The sequence below is a fragment of the Manacus vitellinus genome, unplaced genomic scaffold, assembly GCF_001715985.3.
Source record: "Manacus vitellinus isolate BGI_N305 unplaced genomic scaffold, ASM171598v3 scaffold_25_pilon, whole genome shotgun sequence".
Taxonomy (NCBI): domain Eukaryota; kingdom Metazoa; phylum Chordata; class Aves; order Passeriformes; family Pipridae; genus Manacus; species Manacus vitellinus.
The window spans coordinates 1,977,038-1,999,274 of NW_021939882.1; the positions used below are offsets into that span (position 1 = coordinate 1,977,038).

Below are 22,237 nucleotides of genomic sequence, written 5' to 3' on the forward strand. Positions count from 1 at the left end.
TAATTGAACCTACTGGCTTAGGGTATCTGCATTTCTGCACAAAATTAATGTGACAAATTAAGTTTTTATTTAGTTCTCCCTGGCTGAGAAAGGTTGCAATTATGTTAGACTGTTTACAGCTAAAATATATGTTTAAATAATAAATATGTGTTTCAGAAACCATTTTAAACCTCCTTTTTTTTAACACAGTCAACTCCATTTCAAGCATATAAATATTTCAATTACAAAACTTGAATACATGTAAAAGAAATTAAAAATATATTATTTACATTTCAAATTATTTATAACATATACTGCTTGACAGCAACAAACTCACTCTTCAAATGAACAATTTTTTTTTTATTTTTTTGCTTTTGACTCTGCTTCTGAGCTGTGGTAGGATTTATATTTTAAATATCCATACAGCTCAGGTATTTACATGGATTTTGCTATAATAAAATCTGAGTAATATAGGACTTTTACGATAATTATCTTCACAGCACCTCTCCAAAGAAGGTGACTAATCTTATTACTGTGTTAGAGAAAGGGAATTGAACTTTAAGGAGATTATGTGATTTGCCCAAGGTCCCATGAAAAGTCTGTAGCAAAATGATGCTTAATTTAAATATTAGACTTTATTCCCCAAACCACCTGCAATTATAACTGAAAGTGAAGCTAGAAAAATCCATGTGAAAATGCTCTGCAAGACTCACTCTTTTTCTTTAGTTTCTACCTATCTGGTTTTGTTTGGGATTTTCTACAGCTCAGTTAAATTATGTTTTCTTTGGACTCATAAAACCACGGGATGAACTTTAAAATTCATCCAGAATACAATGACAAAATAACCTGGCCAGGTTTGCTTAAAACTGGGCCTGACTGGCAACTCAGGATGAACCTGTTCCAAGTTTAAAATGGACTGAAATTCAGAGGATTGACAGTTCAATTTTATACTCTATTAAAATAAAACAAAAATATTCTTCATGGGTACTGAAAATGTTCTAGACATTTTTAGAAATGGGAAGGCAAATGAAAGAACTTATTTTGTACTTCATAGGTGGCTTGTATGTGTAATTTGAATTATTTATAGATCACTATTATTTAGGGATCACTCAGACAGCTCACGCATTTCTGCACTTGTTTATCATGTTTGTCTGCTTCTTTTAGAAAGAATTTCCCTTCCGCTATAGGATTTTCTACTCCTCTCATAGGTTATGAAATAAGGAGCAATTCTGTGAGGGAAAGACAGTGACACATTTTTCACTCAACAGCAGCTTGCAGCCCCTTACAGCATTCACAGCCAACAGACTGGCTTTGCTCTGGACCCTCTCTAATATTATTAATTTTATGACAAGGCCTTGCAACCATCAGCAACAATGTTTTGACCAGCACTCACTCTCCTGAGATTAGAAATTGCCAATTAATAGCTTTTTCTAATAAATAGAATCAAGATTTATAATGAAAGATCCAATTCTGCAGTACCAAAATCAGAGCACTTTCCTCCCAGCCTCTTCACCTTTCCCTGTTAAATGTCTGTAGACATAATGGCTTCAATACTAACACACAAGATGCCTACACTGGACCCAAGGGGCACTTTCATGATCACATAAGGGCTTCAGAATAGGGCTCATTTACTACATCTCCTTTTCTGGAATGCCCTTTCATCCACACTTGTCCTCAAGTGGAAGGATGAGAGAGGGAGAGAGAACAGTGAAGCCCATGAAGGGCATTAGAGAATACTCTTCACATGGAAAAACTGCTGCCATATGTGCAATGGAATCAGTAAGGGGAATGTGCTGGATATGAATTAAGCCATACTGTTGATATAATAGTTACAGGATATGAGTTAAAGCAGCAGAAGATCCTTTCGCTACTGAGAAGTACTGTACAGATACTTTATAGAGGCTGGTTTGTCTGTTAGCATGCTTATTTCAGTATTAAAACAATGAAAACAACAATTTCTTGTTAAACCTCCGAAATGGTTTTGAAGAGCCATAAATGCAAAAGGTAAACCTTTCCTTGGAGCTGCCTCCCTGTCTGTGCCCGTGGGGAGCTCTGCCACGGCTTCTATGGCCCTGCACACTGGATGTGGCCTCTCGGGTGAAGCTGCCTGGGTTTTAACTTTTCACAGGCTTTTGGGGAATACCAGAACCCACGATTAATTATGTGCAGGGAGAAGAGAGGATTTAAGGAACTGGAAGAAATAGCAACAGCAAAAAGTGGGTAAGAAACAAAAAAAAGGTTACTGTGAAAACCACAGGGGCCCCTGCTAAATATGATGAGTCCACTGTGGATACAGTACAGTGTATTTGGTTGCAATTATGATCAAGCATCCACACTTTAAGGATGTGCTATTCAGAGGGGCTGTATTGCTGCAATCTCCACCTCATTGAGCTGTAGCTGCAAGCAGCCAGTTTCCCTGGAAAGCAGGATCACCTAAATGTTTGTTTCCTGTGGGCCCTTAGCTATTGTAGTGCTAAAGGCAGAATTATTCACGTAGGCATTTATCCTTCCCTTTTCTTGTAATAAAATCCACTGAGCTAAATTCTGGGCCAGTGAGAGGAGCTGCAAATCCCCTGGCTATAATGGATTTCTGCCACAGGTAAATTTGACTAATTATTTTCATAAACCTGAATGAGGAAAGGATTCATGTCTCAACATTTGTTGCTGATTTAGCATGTGGCATAGAGAAAGGACGGGCTGGCTATAAGCGAGACAAAGCTATTAGACATTACCGTTCAGACAACACCTACCTCACTCCAAACCAGCATGGTGCCGAATATGACCTGTAACCCATCAAAGAAATTGTCTCCTATGATGATGACAGTGGCACCTCCTGTAGTCCATCCTTCACTTGGACTGATGGCTTTGATACATGGTGTAGCTGCTTTTCAACACACATGAAAAAGAGAAGTATTCTGCTGTTAGAACCGGATTTTAATGATAGAAGACGTGAGAAAAATAAAATAAAAGGAGCTTTCATTTCCCCCCTTACTAACAAAAAGATTTCAGCAATCATGTTCTTTCTAGTACATGTGCATGACCTCAAACTATATCTTTGGAAGTATTTTTTTTCTCAATTAATTTCTGTTTGGTTTTATTATCTGCATTGAACAAAAATTTTTTTAATCCTACATTAACAAAAAAAATCACAGCATGATGGGCAGAGACCAATTGGAAATCAGGACAAATCCCTTTTTTTATTCTATATGAAATGTGCATGACCTGAGTTAATAAAACAATCATTGGTAATTCTTCTTTGTTATCTATCAGAACCCAAATTCATCGAGGAAACTCCCATAAATATTATGGAAAATATTGGCTAAATAATAAAGGGTGTGACCCTCAGCATTTCTTTAACTATTCTGCAATCAGATCCAGGTTGTTCAAGCATTAAAGCATCCTGCCATGATTAATGCTTTGGCTACTACAAAAAAACCCCAAACATAACCCCACAGCCGAATCCAGTCATCCCACTGCCATCCAGTCATTCCAGTTGCGTTGCATCCACGGGATAAATGAGAGGCACTGCTCAAAGTAGTCACCTTAAATCTTGGAGTAAGAACTTCTGGTTTAAGATGATGTAAGCAGAAGCAGGCTCAGCTCAAATATTGGTGGGCTAGGGCAATATAAACACTGACACACTGATTCTCCTTCTCTGCAGTAATGGGGTAACTCAGAATTTAATTGTCTTGAAGCAACAGGAATAACATAACTTGAGTTAGGCAAAAAGCCCTGGGTAACTTTTTGCTGCAGAGTCTCATGGTGGTCACATAGGTTGAGGAAAAGAAGCCACTCCACCCCAAATGCCACCAACTTCTCCTTGCTCATCCAGCATGAGATGAGAATATCACACCACACCATTAGGTAACATTTAAGTAAAGTGGGTACTGCAGTAATTTAGTCATGAAAAACAGGTTCAAGGAGCAGCCTAACTCTACCAGTCAACATCAGCATTGGAAAGAAAGACTCTTTTCTTTAGGTATGAACCCAGGCCTCAGCAGAGAGAAGAGGTTGCTGTACTGCAAACTCATGAAGGGCTGCCATTGCCTATTCTGATTCTGCAATGTCAACCAGCAGAACTTCATTAGCTGAAAATACATGTATGGATATATATATATATGCATATATACCTCTCCTTTTAGGGTTGCTGGCATTTGGCTGTGAATTGTTACTTGGTGGGAAGGCTGGCTGAGCTGCTAATTTGGTTTGTGACTTGGAGTATTTGATGATGTTCTGAAGGAAGAGCACTCAGGTGCTTCATCCTAGTAAGGATTTACTAGGAAGATAGGAGTGTGAAAGCCATCCACATGTTAGCACCATGCAGGATAACACCCTTGCACCCATGAGTTACTTAATGTGGCTGTGTGGTGAATTACTTAATGAGGCACAGCCCCTGTCCTAAATTCTTCTAATTGTAAAGACAGAAAATTAACTCATTCACAGAAGCCTAATTTAAAATGCTCCAGACATAAAGTGCTAAAGAGACCCTGTGCATCTTTATTTAGTGAAGTTCTGGTTGGTTGGAGCTAATTGCAAGAGTCAGTGTGGCTGCTGAGAAGCTCCTTCCTCCCAGCCCCGGGACAGGGCAGGTGGGCACGGAGCTGGGAAGCAGGAGGGAGCTGGGAAGGGAGCTGTTGAGTCACTCTGAGCAGTGAGTGTTTCTGTGGACGCTGCTGCTCTCACAGCACCGGGGATGGCAGTCATGTATGGGGAGCAAACAGACCCTGTCCCTACCTACAAAAGGTTGTAAGTGTCAGGCACAAACTTTTCCACTACTTAAGCTGATGGGGATGCCAGCTCCAGTGAAAAACACAAACAGGCAGAAAAAAATCATTACACTACCCCAAACTCGGCAGAGCACAGCCATTAACTTTTACATGAGCTAACAAAAGAAACATTCCAACATTATCGTCATGAAAATGTAGCGCGCGCACAGAAGTAACTTCAATATGTTTAATTTGGATTCAAGTTACTTGCATAAAACTATGTATAAAAACCATTGCAATGTCCAAAAGCAAATGCTTTCCCTTCAGCCAAGTTCACAGCAACGGATTTACAGTGAAAGCAGCTTTTCAAAATGCCATCTAGCCCTTTCATAGGATCAAACTTTTTCATAAATAAAAATTAAAATCACTTCCAAATTACACCCTTTCCAGTATTCCCAGTTGATTGTGGACACAACCCCCCACAATAAAACCCAGAGATAATCAGTTTCCCATGTGTCAGAGAATGAGCTACTTTTCTTAAAGACTACAAGCAACATTTTTTTCCTAAATACCAGTGAATAAAAACTGTTTGAGACCATAAGCCATTAACAGAAAACATATGCAGGCTTTGCTGAAAGGGTTGTCAAACACTGGAAGAGGCTGCCCAGAGAAGAGGTTTAGTCACCATCCCTAGGGGTATTTAAAAGCAGTGTATATGTGGCACTTGGGGACATGGTTTAGTGATGGGCTTGGCAGTGCTGGGTTTACAGTTGGACTCATTGATCTTAGAGGTCTCTTCCAAAGTAAATGATTCTACGATTCAAAATTATAACTCAATTCATCTTTAAAATAAAAGCAAGACACCACTCTGCAGTTACAGGTCCCCACTAAAGTTCCTGTATTTACCTTGTGATGTTCTTTGCAGTCCCTGCATTGCACTCAGGGGTACAAGGTGCTGCACTGTCTGTTCTCCTCATGTATTTGATTCTGATACTTTATACATGTATTTGCTTCCTCCCAAATACATGCCAAGTCTCATCCATGGCAGCTGGGGGGACTTTGGCAGACACAGGTTTCTGAGTTGAACTGGGGCTGTGAGTTGTTCACTGGGACACTCTCGCCCGCAAAGTCAATGTGACCAATCACACGTGTAATCTCATTTAAATATGTAGAAATTGTGCTGAATCAGTGCCTCATGAGCACTGCTGGCAATAGCCCAGGACATCTCCTCTGAGGATGAAAAAGGCAGGACTTGGTGGTTTAATAAGCAGGGCAGGATGGCACCCTTTGCAGGTACAGAATGAGACAGAGCGAGAGCACTGTGCATTCCCAAAAGATTTCAGGGCATTATTTTCCCATATCACAAAAACCAGTGGGACCTCCCAACTTTCCCCACACAGCTTCTCTTATTTTACACTGCAAGTGTCTATACAGATTGGAAGGGCTGCAGGAAGGTGCTGCCCTGCCAGGGATATGACACTCAAGGGCTGCATCCCAAGGAAGCCTGAGGAGACGTGCTGAGGGAGGCATCCAGACTGCTACCTGTTTTTGAAGGCACAAAATATGTTTATACAATGACATGTTTGCAACAACCAGTGTCATTCAGGACATTAATCTTACTAAAACTTTGCCCTCCCCAGGCCCTTTGGTTGGAGAACCAAGGAGGATGGAAGAACTGGGTCCCATTTGCAGCATCACCACAGGTAACACTGGGAGGGGGGCAAGGCAATGACCTCAGCTCTATTTATGCCCCTGGTACAAATGTCTGGCCAGTTCAGGCCCTCAGCTCTTCATACTTCTTCTGTTAATCATTTGGCAACTTCCAAAGTGCTGTCTGGAAGGTGTTTACTTCTGTGCAACCCTAGGAAAACAGAACTAGGCAGAATAATCTTTTCACTTGGAGACCTTTTTCTACATTTTGTTTTGGTCAGAGGAGAAACCAAAATACAGAACTTTTTTTTTTCCAGAATGCAGAGTTCCAGAATCTCTATCTGAAATTAACTAAAACACTCTTCAATGTTTCCAAGAAAAACAAAACGTTTTGTTTCAAAATATTATCACTTCTCATGCCCTTCTGTAACACCAAAGCATCATTTCTAAAATGGTGTTTTTAAAACAAATAGAAATAAGTTACATAAAAATTATTTTTTTCTGTAGAAAAAGAGATTTTAGTCAAAAGCCTGAATCCTCACTGATAGAAAAACACAGTGAAGGACCTTAGACCAGTTCCAATAAAGGCAGTGACATGTACAGAATTGATAACATGAACAGACTTTAAGTCTAGAGAACAATTATAACCAAAAAAAGAATAATTACGCATTCCTACACATATAAACTTTTTTTTTTTTTTAAATGAAAAACTGGAAGCCCACTACAATCAGAACAAAAAGAGTTTGGTAGCCCAACTCTCAGACAAGATTTTCAGACTTTCTAGTGTTGAGAGCATTACGTTCACTGCACCTTTTCAGAACAGTTGTGGGGCTGAGGAAAAACTAAATATCACCCTCCAACTGCAGGCACAGACCTTGCAGCTCCTTGCTGAAGGTGATGTGGTCACATCCTCCACCTGCTGAAATGGCCCAGCAGTTGAGTCTTAATGAGCTGCCCTCCTTCTTTGCATAATATCAAGGCAAATCAGTGTTCACATCTGACATGTCTCATTGTGCTGCTCCTGTAGGTTGAGCTCACAGATAGAGGTGTCAGAGGGAGGCACTGCAATCCCAAACTTATTGAAGCCAACGGGAATTTTGCCACTGACTTCAAAGCTAAGGTCTCTATCGATAAATGTTAAGGATTTATGAGCAAAGTCCTTAATGACCTCAAGGGAAATGAGGTTCTTATGAAATCTTCATCTTTTCTCAGAATACACATTGTTAAAATCCTGTCACCTCGCATGCAAAGGATGGCAGGTACCAGCTGCAGCACACGGGGAGCAAAACCGAAAGTTTTGTGTTGTGTGCTGTGTGTGTCAATGTGTTCCTGTGTTCCTGCAACTCCCAGCTACTGATATACAGGGGATTTTTCTTCCTTCAAACTGTGACAATAAAATGATTACCCCACCACAGTTTAGCATAATGGTTCAGAAATGCTCATGGCATATTGCAGAGTTAAAGTGGAAATTATTAGGTAGCTCTTCTTTGTTATAATAATGATCACTCCACAAATAAAAGCTCTTCTCCCAAAGGTACTGCAAGGCACAAAATGCTAATTCTGAAGATTATGTGTGCGCTTTTATTAAATATTACTATGCCCTGTCTGTTTGAGGGCTTCACTGCTCTGATTGTTTTATGAGTGCCATGTTAATGTCAGCCCCATCTTGCTAGCAGCAGGCACACATTTTAGCTTTTGTATGAGAGTTGATCAAAGGCCACGTGCTGAGGGAATTGCTGAGAAAACACGGACAAGCGATAAAAATCTAACAGATTAATTGGTTTAAATTTCATTTCAGGGCGTTGAACTTTGGCTCAGGACACGAGTACTACACTACCAGTCAGGGCCTAATTACCACATTTCCAATTTGCCTCTGAACAATGCTTGGCAGGGAGAATAATAACAGTACTAATAATACTAATAACAATAATAATAATAACAACTAAACAACAGCAATGATGTCTCCTCTTAGCTTCTTGTACATGTTTAACAACCAACTTTGTGTGCAGGCAATTGCACCAGGAAATTGCTCTCCCCTACGCCCCCACCCACCTGCCTCCTGAGCATTTCTACCTGCCTCAAATAACACCTGATGACAGGAGAAATAGCAGACACCCTCGGGAGCATCTGAATTTACAGAATCAATAATCTACCAATTCCACTCCCTCATAAACACACAGTGGACATTTCATACTCTTAATTAGGGACCTGCATTTCTAAACAGAGATAGCTTCTTATCCTCCAACAGAAATGATCTGTTCCACTGATAGAAAACAGAGGCCAGAGGGGAAAAAAACCATATTTACCACAAAGTTTATGGGTGGCCTTGGAATAAGGGTTAATTGAGCTTAGAGGTAAATGCTCACTGAGGTGAATTAGTGGGATGCACAGCTATCAGCAGGGCTCTGGGACTGCTCTTATTTAGCTTCTGAAATGTATTTGCTCTATGATTAATATCCAGTTTGTGCTGGTGACTGTAAGAATGACCTCGCCTGCAGTTTTTATCATGAAGTGTGGTTTCATCCTCTATTATTCCATAGATGAGGCTCTGACAACAGTTGCTGCATCACAACAGGAGTTTAAATGATGGGGCACACGCTTTTATTTTTCTTCTCTTTAAAAGTATTGTGACACGCAAGGAGAATTGTATAAAGGCAGTTAAAACTGGAAATTAAGAGGAACAGGGAATTTATGTCTCATCTTAGAGGAAGTACTGAAAATACTGAGTTTAATTTAATTTTCCTTTTTTTTCCTTGGGTAAAACCTAATTCCTAGCTAAATAAATAAATGAGCCACAGATTAACCCACAGTTTATGGGTCTGATCCTGCAACCTGTTAAATGCTTTCACCAAACTACTGCTTTTCAGAATATCAACACAAATCAGTTTTAAGCACTCAAAACCGTCACTTACTGAAGTTGTGATTCAACAAACCACTCAAGTCAGTGCTTAACAACCCAGCTGAAGAAGTTGCAGAGTAAGGAGCTCAATTTTTTAAGATAGTTGGGCAGTGGCCTATGCGAAGTTGCCAAGAGCTGTGCAGTGTATATGGAGCTGGGGCTTCCCATTTCAAAACAAACTGAGGTTACATGTGGACCACCCTGTGCAATGCAGGGCTCACACAAGACACACCTGACACAGGAACCAGCAGCAGCAGAACCAACACACCAAGGACAACACACCGATCTCAGGAACTGAGTGCTGTGGCTACTCAGTGCTGGAGACAGTCAAACATAGCAACAGCTCAGTGCTAACTCTGGGGTATCTACAGCATTTTTATATCATCTGGTGTAGATCTTCCTCAGGTACCTCACAGCTACTGAAAACATGTAGGGTTTGTCACTGAGCAAGGCAGTGCCCAGGAATGGTCTGAACCTAAATTCTTTTCCCACAGCACTCTGGAGGGGAAGGTGTGCAGCGCTTGTTGGAATGCTCGAGGCCTCTTTTGATCAGCAATTTTAGTTTGGCAAGGTATGTTTCTTTTTAGAAGGGAACAAAAACATTATTTCTTCCTTTTTTGAATTATAAATTTACATAGGTGTTACACAGGAGAGAATGGTTATTTCTTTCATCACTGGTTTTGTGGATCTTCAACATTAAGCACTTTAATAGATCAATTTTAACATGGGAAAAATGTGGGGATTTTTTCAGAACTGAAAATTATAATTTTTCCAAAATTCGCTAGTTTGAGACAATGAACCAAATATTTTGGGGGGGTTTGAGCTGGGCTGTTTTGTTGAGGGGAAGGATTGTTCGGGGTTTGTGGGGCTTTATTTTGTTTTTCCCAAAATAACGTTCTCGTTCCTGAGAAGCAGAATTGCCACAGTCTGCTCACCTAATCTGAGCATGCTGAAAAGGTGAACCCTAAAAAGTTTGGTGCCCAGGCAAAGGTGCCACTCCAGCCTGGTATGTGGAGGCATTCTTGGAGCTGTATCCAGCACAAGCAGAAAGCAGCCAAAGTTCGTGAGACCATCTTGCATGGGCACAGCCTGCAGGACCAGCCCAAAGGGTCAGTCATGGACACTTCAGGGAAAGGGAACGGGCAGAGTTTTTACATATTGTACCAGAGCATTAAATCTTCACTCTTAAGCTAAACAATGTGTTTGCTGTTTATCTTACTAAAGTGATGATCTTCCTGCTTTCCTTTCGCGTATCGCAGCCAGCTCTCTCTCCTATTCTCTCCTGACAATAAGCAGCTGCTGTGCAGGAAACAGGGTAACAGAGGTTTCCCTCTCGAGCAGATAACTCACGCAGCTTTATGCGACACAGGCACGAGGATGTGATGCCCTGCTGCCCCTTCCCAGCTCTCTCCTTTACGGCATCTTGATATTTGGGACTTAGCATGTGCAGGCTTTAAAGATTACAACACCCTGCCAAAAATGGCAACCTCCTCCTGGTTCTTCATGACATCTGCACTGGGTGAAATCACTGAACCAAAAATATACGCGCCGTGCAAGCCCTCCAGGTTGGGGGAAGGGAGGGAAGGTTGCCTTTGTTTCTGTTTTCCAATACTGAAATTAAAGGTCTCGGCTGTGAATTTTCTGCCTAACATTTTGGATGCTCAGTTCCCATTAATGGGAATTGAAAATGTAAATTACCTGGGATAATATTCCACCTACAATCAATACTTAAGCCAGTGTCTCTCTTTTATCCTTGCTGATGCCTCAGCCAGCAAAGTTACATTTTATGGAGTCCTCTGTGTTTCTCTTTCCTTAATGATTTCCAAAGCTCTCAGTTGTTGATCAGTGCCTAAAAAATGACTGCATGGAAAAAGGAGGCAATCCAGAATAATGGGAGACCTGTTACAAAAAAATCTCTGCTGTGTATTTTACTTAAAATGTTTCCATAAAATATTGATTTAGTTATCTCTATATGATTGCAAGAAATGCATTATCATTCATTCTCTTAAACTCTTTCACATCACAGAGGAAGTGCTGGGAGGTTTTTTGCATATTTGGTTTGTTTTGTTTTGTTCTACTTTTAGAGCTACCTCCAGCTTTCCAAAAATTAATAAAACAGCCAGAATCCTTAATATCTTCCTGCAAGTCCGTAAAACTTGACCTTCAAAGAGAGGTCTGTCATGTTTGTTTGGCAAATAATAAATTCCCCAAGAAAAATGAAATGTTGCAAAAACAGTTAAAATTATGTTAAATTAAATATATAGGCTCAGCCAAAACATTAATATATAAAAACAACACAGGTATTATTATTCTTGAAAAAACATATATGCACTCTCTCTCTAAATATATATATACGTTTCAAGAAGCCTAACAATTTTATTGTGAATTTTTTTTGACATGCTGCTTTGATTTTTTGTTCCCAGAAAATTTTGTGCAGGTTTTGAGCTATGATTTTTGCATTCATTATTTTTGCCCCAGAATTGGAGGACTTCCATTTTGAGTCAGCCATGAAGAAACTGTTGTGGGTGGCCTTGGCCAAACATTGCTCCCTGCCTCTCAGCTCCAGCACTGCCACAGTCTCTGTTCTCTTGAGCAGCTTGGGTTCACAGGGACATGCACTGGACTGGGAGATAAAACAGCACATCCGAGAATATTGGATAGGGCCTAAAAAGTGTTGGCAGCACTTCCAGCTCCGCAAATGGGGCCATGTTTGCTGAGACCCCGACACCAAACCAGCGACTGCTCTCCTCCCTCAGGGATGCACAGACTTATTTTGACCCTAAGCAAGACAAATGCTTTCCTATGAGCCCCCAAATTATTGCACTTCTATTTCTTCACTCCTTCCTCCAGCCCATGGTGTTACTTGCAAAGGCACAGGAATGATAAGGCAAAGCCAAAGGCAATACCATGCAGGGGACGAAGGTGTGATACATGCACGGGATTGCACCGTCGTATCTGAATATGGACTTTAAAAGCTTTGTTAGTAAAACAGTGAAAAAAATCCTTTATGCTTCCCCCACTTCAATTTCAATGGTTTCCCACTGATTTAACTTCCTCTGATGAAGTTACAGAGCCCAACTAAGCAAATATGACTATTCAAAAACAATAGGTATGTCCAGAAAGGAGACTGCATCTGGTTAAGTGCACTAAAGTTTAAAAATAGTTACACTGATGCAATTTCTGGGTGAGGATAAAGGCAACCTTGCAAATGGAAGCCCAAAATGTGCAATATGAATCAACCCTAAAAGTTTGTCAAAACAAACATCTCTGCATAGCTCGCATACTCCAAATAATACTTAATTTTCCTGACTGGTCCTTAAGGATCCAACAAAGCATTTTATAGGATGGAACTAGCCATTTGCTGAATGTAAACCCTGTGGTTTACTGTTTTGCTGAATCCCAACCTCACAGAAGGGCAGGTGGGTGCAATTTCTGAATTCCAGGTTTGTTTTACCCTCACTCTAGTCTTGTTTTCTCTCTTTTATTTTCCATCAGTATCTTAACAAAACAATAAATCTCTCACGGTAAATCTCTCTAGAGTTAGAACATGGGACTAGACAAAAGCACCTTGGCCACAGCACCTCCTCTCTGTAAGGTGTACAAAACTCAACATCCAGATTACAACAGGGGTGGGCCCTGATGGTCTGATGTACACTGGTATGTTATGGCCACATTGGCAAGGTTTAGTTGATGATATACAGAAACTATTTTAGATGAAACATAGACTTCAACCAAAATCTAAATTCTCACTGCCAAACTAAATATTAGTATCAATTAAAATTTAATGGAATCTTTCACTATCACAAAATAAAACCCAGAACTCTGCTCCCCCAAAATAAGTTAAAACTCCTGCTGTCATACAGCACAACAATCAGAAATTCACCTGAGACGAATTCTAGAGCAAACAAAAAATGTATTTTCCTGATAAAAACAAGATCCAACTAAAATTAATTTTTAGCTGAGGTCTCTTTGTTCAGCAGAATTGAGAAAGTCTGCCCACAACAGAGAGCTCACAGTAATCGTCTTTCAGAAACAGAACAACCCGCACAGAAACACAAAGCAGTCCTGCCAGGGACAGGGAGTGCCTGTAATCCACTTTCTTCAAGGGAAATTCAAGTACCCTAAGAGTTCTTATTCCTCATCTGATTTCTCTCACAAATCACAGGCTCTCTAATGCAATTTTCTGGAGTCTGAGAATCATAAAGTCAAATATGAACAAGTCTAGTGGAAAATCTGTGACGCTAATCTTGGCCTACGTTGTACTTTTAACAGGCACTGAATTTGTGCACCGGATTATCCAGATGGCCATACAGGAATCATCCTGATAGGATTAAACCTTTGTGCTGAACTCTGCTCCATCTGTTCTCGGAGGTTTGCCTATCGCTATCAGAATACGAATGTTCAGCCTATGTCTAACACCACGACTGAAAGCCCCTATTTACCACACACACACACATATGTATATGTGCACACACATATCCTTGAGTACTTGATTAGTAATGTGAGATGAAGTTACCCTGAAGTTTACCACTAAAGAAACATATTGGTTTTATTATTCTTTTGAAGAACAAAGTATGCTATATCTAAATTCAAACAAAAGAGCATATTTGTTGTTGTTCTGGGACTTGTTCAATTCATTAAACTATAATACTCCCATAAATTTATAGATGAAGGCATGACTAAACATAAAGCAGCAAGGCTCTTCATCTTTGAAATCTATTAGTGTATGAGGATGTATGACACAATTGCACTTTGAAGATGTCATGGTTAAATATTTCAGATTAAAAACCAGCCAACAACAAAACACATGCATGCACACAGCACTGGTAGCTGTTATTTGCAGCTCGATCTAGTCACAGCCCAAGAACAAAAAAGTAATAATCAGTCCCAGTAAAAGAAAAGCTTATTCCCATTAATGTTGCTTTCTGCTTTTATTATCTATTAATGACACTCTTCTGCATTCATTGTTGCAGCCTGCCAGATGCAGCAAAGATCCATATTCATCATGTGCAAAAAACTGTGCTTAGGCTGTCTCTGTGACAGGTTACACAGAGCTGCCAACAGAGAGACTGAGGTCCGATGCACGGCCTCGGGTTTCCAGGCCCTGGGCCAAGGGAAAAGGTAGAAAATCTGGCTCTTCTGTAGAAAAAGCATCCCAGTGATCAGAAGATTTAAATAAATTTCTATCCTGGCCAGAAATACACTGCAAACTAATGACTACCTGGGATGGAAAAGGTGGGTAAGAAAAAGAAAAAAAAATAAAATAATAATTAATAATAATTAATAATAATAATAATAATAATAATAATAATAATAATAATAGATTCAGCAATGCAATATAGCACTTAGCCCATGCTTGTGATGGCAGCAGTACAGCAATGGAGGTGACATAACCTGAATTGCATTTCAGGCAGCAGCTCTGATTGTGTGGCAGAGACTGAGACCCCCTTGTCTCTGCTGTGCAGGATCTTTCAAACTGTTTTTTTCCTCTGTTATTTGTGCTGCTCTGAGTGCAAGGTCAGGCACCCCCTCCCAGCCATTTAGGCTTTACTTGCAAAAACATAAGCATAAAATTATATTTATAGTTCATAGTATCTGTCCAGCAATGACACCACATAAAACCAGCACGCTGAAAATGTGAGTGAATACTTTGGACTCGAGCCTACAAACGCTTAGAGAAGTTGTTCTTTCAATGTGTCTGATAAAGTCATGCAAGGTTTTTATTTATTTATTTAGGGCCGTATTCAGACCACCTACCTAAGGCATTGCAGTATGTCAAACATCAGGCTCTGGCTCTGGCTGGGAGAGTCAGTCTTTCTAAATTAGGATCCTGTTTCTGCTATACAACGAGCAAAAATGGGAAGACACCTCTGGAAGCCTGGAGACCCAGGGAGTTCCGTGCTGGCTCATGGAAGTACCAAGGGACCTCGGCAAGACGGTATCATAGGGAGGAAGTATCCAGAAGCAACCTCATAAAAAATATTTGGCAGCTGATACAGAGCAGACACCTGACTCTGGGCTTTCCAGTAGGCATCTCTGCTCAGGCTCAGGGCTGAAGGAGGAGGCAGCACTCAGCATCGCCTTCAAGGTCGCAATCCCAGGAAAAGAATAATTTTCCCCAAAGGGCCCCTAATCAGAGTAGCTTTACCTTTTGGTGCCTCAGGAGCCAAACCTGGTCAGAAATATTTCTTTCCTCTCCCTTCATCTCCTCAAAGAGCCCATGAAGTTGAGCAACGCTCTCACCTGCAGGAAAGTACTGTGACCTCAAACCAAACCCACAAGCTGCAGCTGGAAGATGAGCAGCGCTGTGGTCAGGCCTGCAATTTGCCTCCGAGTGCTGCCCTTCCCTCTCGGCATGGGTCACGTAACACCAAACCTATGGATTCCATATGCAAGTCCGGGTTTTCCGGGAACAGCAACAGGAGCTGTCTATTCAGTCTCCAGCAGTGGGGGAGAGATCCAGCACGTCTGCTGCCATTTCACAACCCAAAAGGGACCTCTGTGGGAAACACTCTTTGCTTTTTCACAGGATAGATACAGAACCTCTGAGAAAGCTGCTACAAAATCATAATGATATGGTATTGACCAAACATAATTAATTTGGATCTTTATACTCCCATTGCTAACAGACACTCCAACGGTGGTACAGTAAACAGCACACAGGTTCCTGCAGCACTTGGGACTAGATTTTTGGAGGTATCCACCCATCCAGGGGTTCCTGTAAGCAACTAATGGAATTTTCAAAGCATGGGGCAGACAGGCATAGAAATTCTGCAGCCAGAGTTTTAAAAATCCCACTAAACACCTACCTGCAGCTTTAGGCACCTTGGTGCTTTGAGAGTTTGGCTTTAGGTCCAAGAATTTCCAAAAAAGTTGATTTGGCATACCTACACAATAGTGACCACTTGCCTCACAAGAATGGATCAGAAGTTCAAAAAGTCCTAAACATCCACTTCATGAAGGGCAGTATCTTGTTAAGCATTTCACTGTGGCCATTGTACCTTGACTTGTAGATCTAAATGTTTGAGTTACTTTTGAGAAATAAATTTAAATCACTAAAATTTAGGCAAGTTTTTCACAAAACTTTATTCTTGATCTTTTTAATAAACTTCCTAAGCCTATTCACTTTGCTCAATGAGGTCATAAACCAGCACTGCTTATATTACAGTCACTTTCACGCTAAAGATTTGTTTTGTCACAAAGAGAACTATAAATTCATGGAATGAAGGTGGAAAGTAGAAAGGACTAATTGTGACAAAGCTTTCTGGTTATGCTCAGCAAACAGTTTGAGCTAAGATTTTAAAAAACACTTAATGAAGTTGCACTACTGGCTTTAATGAAAGCACACTTTCTGCAATGCCAAACACTCCTGAAAATCTTGTATTCTGGATTTGGGCCAAACACAAAGCCTGTCTCCATTCCAATATTAATTATTAGTAGCTTATTTTTATTCTTTACTACTAAACATTAATAATTTTCAGATGGCAAATCAGATTAGAAAAACCACTCCATACATACCACCCTGGTGGGTTCCATTTTCTGCATCAGTGTCCTGATTTATGCTATTAACTAATTTCCTTGCATATGGAGGTGCTTTGTCAAATACTCATTTTGCTGGGGAAACACTTGGCAGGCCCCCTGCAATGGACAGTAAGAGGGATACTCGAATGCTCACACCAATCTTCTCTCAGCTCACTGAGAAGATGTACAGCCTGAGGTGCAAAAAATACTGAGTTCTATATTTTCGAAATTTTCTAAACAGAACATTCTAAATGACAGTTTGGTGGAAAATTTTCGTCTGAACAAAACTTTAATCTTGAGATTGTTATCACTCAGTTGATTCACAGCTTTGGACCTAATTTTCATGGAAGCAAAGACCTTTCATAACCACTTGGGGTATTATTGCTTTGGGGTATTTAAATACTGGGGTGCTCAACATGAAACATTTGGAAGTGTCCAGATACCTGCAAATGGCTGTGAACACCATTCTTTGATATTCATGACATTTTACAACATCCAGATGAGTTCTCAGAAAATCACAAGTTCTTGGCCTTCACTTCCAAACCACAATTCACAAAATTCTTTTCCTTCGCACTCTGCCCAAATCAGCAGGGGAATGAAGTGGAAAAAAACATCTTTTCCCAACATAACACCAATAAAGATATCCTATAATGAAAAAGCTAAATTAGAGGAATTTGTTCAGAAATAATATTAATCATACCACAATAACAGAATGTTTTGTCATTACCTGGTGTGCCCATTTTGGAAGGTTGAAAAAACTTCTGGCAAAACTTCACTGCCAAATGGTGTAATACCTCTCAAACATTTCTGTAATCCTAATGTCAGTCTTCTCCCCTATGATGCCATTGTATTAGTGACATAGTGGCCAGAAAAGCAAATTGAAATGTAATGAATGCTCAGTAACTATGAATATTCATTGACTATTTGAATGCTACTGAATGTTCTCCTGTACTGGCACCTGTGAAGTTTCTGCCAGAGTAGCTAAGGTTTTTCTTCTTGCATAACTGTATTCCAAATCCTCTGAAGTCTGGAGAGAAACCTCAAACCTCCAGCAAGTGGTTGGTCTAACTGTCCAAATGAGAGTCAATTCTTATGGTGGTTGGAGAATTTCCATCTGAACTTTTCTCTCTTATCTGCCTGCTGTAACAAAACAGGGTTTTTTCTATACAAATCTGTATCAAAATTTAATGGCAGTTTTCCCCATATTTTCTTCTTTTTGCAATTTTGGGAGCAGAGTTCTGAAAGCTCCTCTGGGAAATTCACAAAATGTTCTTTATCTTCATCCAGGTACTATTTTTCCATGAATTCATGACACCCTCGTAACAATAGAAGGTAACAACATATCACAGCTTGACATCACTTAGATATTCGGGGGGAAGGGCTGAGCTTTTGTGGTGGGTTTTTTTGGGGGGTTTTTTTTGTGGGTTTTTTTTTTGGTTTTGTTTTGCTTGTTTGTTTGTTTTTATAATTTATTTGAAAACCAAAAAGGACAGTTGCTCATGGGTAGAAACTCCCACACCTTATCTTTTTAAAATCGAGGAGTTTCCCACTTCCATTTTAGCAATTTTTCCTTTCTCAATTAAACTTGACACTAGATCCCTGATAAGTGACTGTCAAGCAGGAATCCTTTCTAACTATGGTAATTGGAGTAGCCAAATTTGAATTTGACTTTTCAAGAGGTACTTCCATGGACATTATGTAAAAGCAATCCTTTTATTAATGACTAGAATACTTGAAATAGTATCTCCCTGAGTTTTCTGCAACATAGCAGCAGCAATGGTAGTACATATATGTTACGCAATAATCTTTAAATAATGAAAAAAATCATTAACTCAAACTTCCAACTTCATAAATAGCAGAACTAATGGCAGAACTGAAATTCTGGAATCTTCTTGCCTAAATCAGCCATTTAAAATCCACCTTCATTGTTTAAATCTTGTTTTCATTTAGCCTCAGACTAAAAATAAATTTTGAAAGATCAGAATTGCTGCAGCCAGGTATTCTAAGTTTTTGAGTACCTCTCCTTAATGGATGATTTATGACCCAGACAAATAGAAACAGAAGATTTTCTGCTTTTTGTTTGATGTGACTGGCTATGAGAAGGGTGGCTCCACCTACCCACCCACCCAGTTCTTATGCAATTCTTGGTAATATCCAAAAAGGAAGCAGTATCTGGGCCTGTAGACAGAGACTCTGCTCTGGTGAAGACTAAAAAAGATATAAGTATAATTCAGTGGGGTTCAATTTAATCAGCTCAGTTTTGGTTACCTAAATTGGAGCTGTGCAAATCTTAGCTCTGCCATGTTTTGCTGACCTGATGAATCCTATGATTTTATTCCTGAAGAGATCATTTTGATCACAGAGCCTGACATCCTGCACAGCACCCATCAGATAACTCAGCAATTCCCAGGTGAGGAATTGCTCAAACCCTTAACCTCTCCCTGACCTGCCATATACTTTTTAGAAAAATAGCACACCCTGACTTAATATTTGCAATCCGTGGATAACCTGAGAGAGTTTTCACAACTTACTTCAAGTGGCCCCAGAGTTAAAGATTTGATGAGATCATACTGGAATCTTTATCTACAAATTTTCTCAAGTAAAGCACCTTTACTTTCTGGCCATGTATTGTCTCTTCAGAGGGCCAAATGTTCTAACTCCATCCGAGTAGACATACTGAACTAATCCAGTCCTAGTGTGCTCATTTCTATTCGAAGTTCCATCTGGATATGAGACAAAAACTTTGCTTTGAGTGAGACAGAGCATGGGATCAGGCTGCCCGGAGAGGCTGAGGAGTCTCCTTCTCTGGAGATATTCCAAACCTGCCTGGATGTGATCCTGTGCAACCTGCTCTGGGCAAACCTGCTTTAGCAGGGGGTTGGACTGGATGATCTCCAGAGGTCCCTTCCCACCCCAACTATTCCCTGATTCTGTGAAACATACAGTAAGTCCACAGGGTAGTGAAGAGGTTAATATTACACACTCGGTGAGGTCAAGCTCCAAGAACATATAACAAGCCATTATGTAAAAAATTGCCTGAATTTATGAGTCACTGCATTTATGAAGGAACTGATATGAAAAAGACAACTTGGCAAAAATAAAGAAAATTATTTCCAGCTTGAAGTTTTGCAATCTTTCAGTATATCAAGGCTCACTTACTGTTATTACTATCCATGTTGTGCAATGTTCTAAAAGTCACATTTTTTCCCTTGTGTATGCATAGAGATGTCCAACAACCCAAGGTATTCTTCCCTCATAGAAAATAAATTAGAAAGTGAACATAACTCAGAATAACATGCAAGATCCCCTCAAGTAGAGTGGTAGAATCCTAATATTTTTTTTCAATATTTTCCTTCTAAATAATAAATCAAGCCCCCTGCATTTTTCTATATGGAATGATACGGCGCAGAAAAAGCTTGTGTGTTTATATTTCTCATATAATCACAAAAATGTTCTTCTTAGCACAGCACTAAGCTATGACAGGTGCTTCCACCCATAGATGAAACAAGTCAAACTTTAAAGTTTCTTTCTTTAAAACTGGTCAGTTTGTGAATGCAGTAGTCCCTAACTTTGATTATGAACCCGAACCTGTACCATCTAAGGGTAAAATGTATCAAGTTTTGAAGATTAAGTTTTCTCAACTTGCTGACATTTTTCTCTTCAGTCAGCATTCTGTCTTGTAGTAATAATTTCATCAATTAGCACGGAGACAGGCAACATGAAGGGATTCAGGGTTGAAATGGTTAAAATGGAGCTCATAGGGGCATTCTCCTAATGACTCCCCACACTGTCAATTTTTAGTGCTTAATGTTGTGGCAAAGGCACTTACAGCACAAGAAACAGGTCACTAAGTGAGATTTCTGAGCATCTTTCAGGAATTGCCCAGCACATACAGCTAAATTTAATTCATTCTCAACAGTTCTATTGCAGTAAGACTAGATAACAATGATATTTAAAGGCAGTCAATCTCAAAGGTTTATTTTAAAGATTATCTTCTCAAAATAGTTTATATGGTGGGGGAAACTTTCCTTTTTTTAGTAACCTAAACAGAAAATATCTAATTAACTAAGACACAGCCTAGCAATCATTTTTGCTTTCAAATCTGAGGACTTAGTGGAAAATCTGTGGTTGTGCAGTGACTGTGGGCTCTCAGATTGCCCAGGATGGACAGGATTGTCCAGAAATGCTCTTTAAGTGCCCTACTGCTGACAAGAGGATCTACCTGCCGTATCCAGCGCAGCAACTACTTTTCTTTTACTGTAGGAGGTTTTGCACCTGCAGACAAATGGTCTTAGTCACTCATTACTGTCATGAGCTAAAACAACACTGTAAAACCTTGACTGTCTCAGGTACCACAATAAAGTGATCAAATAATCCAGCCATGCACTATCCTTTCCAGCATAAGGCAGCCACTAATAATGGTTTTGCTACATAATGCCCTATTTTAGGTATACACACACACAGAGATTTATGTATATTTCATATTAAAATAGCGGCAGGACATTGCTTTAGAAATCATGGTTGTCTCTGCTTCCACCTGCAAATTTTGACATCATGTCTTATAATTTGTCCCTATTTCTATTCTGCATCTTTCATCTTTTGCTGCTGCTGAGTTCACTCATAACCAAATCATCAGCAAACCTCACTATCACCTAATCCTTCAGTGTTTTCCTATGGAGGAGGAAGGAAAAGGAAAAGAAAAAGAAATAAAACTATCCCTTTAAAAACCAAAGCATTTAAGCTGCTTGTCAGTTGTCTTCCTGACAAGGCCACTTGAATGTATTCAGGAATATTTGCATAAACGCTCACAGTGAGTTCACCCGTGGCAGCTAGTGCTAATGGTACATAAAGTAATTTAGTCACTTCTCTTAGGCATCTTGTCAGGGTGATAAGCACCTCCTCTTTGCCTTGTTGCGTATTAGATCATTAGATAATAAAGTGTTAGAGCATGCAAACTGACAGGGTCTCAGGGACTATCATTTTTCGAGGGCATTGCGTTCTGCCAGAGAAGAAAAAGAATAGAGAAATTGATGCTGCAATTGGCTTTACATTCTTGTAAAGACATTCAAAGATTTGGGGAAAAAAAAGAATTTTTACTTTGCAACGATACGAGAGTTTTAACTGGAAACTTTGCAGACATCTGCAGTCATGGACTTTATGCTGGTAAACTTGAAAAGAATTGTTGCAAACCCTGCCCGAATTCTCCCCTTTCATAATTTCATCACTTAAATTGCATTGGAAAGATTTTGCTTTTAAATTTGACACCCTGGGATGAACTACAAGCTGAAATATATTCTACTGTTAGGGTCTATTGGCTCTTCACTATACATCTTACTATAGATATATATACTTTAGAAAGGTCAACCACATCGGCTTTCTGGTTTACCATAAATATAAAACAAGTGAAGATCCAACTATTTGTAAATGAAAAAGTGATAATTATTGAAAACCACAGATTAGTGTGGTTTACCCCATTTATACC

General features: G+C 39.7%; 1 protein-coding gene across 4 annotated transcripts in view; it reads right to left on the reverse strand.

Moving 5' to 3' along the window:
- The window catches only part of EBF1 (EBF transcription factor 1), a 261,308-nt gene that overhangs the window by 67,457 nt on the left and 171,614 nt on the right, over positions 1 to 22,237 (reverse strand). For 2 of the 4 annotated variants that reach the window (XM_025895208.1, XM_025895207.1), the window contains exon 5: positions 2,730 to 2,860. In XM_025895208.1, the coding sequence (XP_025750993.1) occupies positions 2,730 to 2,860 (131 nt within the window). Of the gene's footprint in view, positions 1 to 2,729; positions 2,864 to 22,237 lie in introns of all 4 variants that reach the window. The other 2 variants (XM_018073650.1, XM_018073648.1) reach the window with 1 other exon arrangement.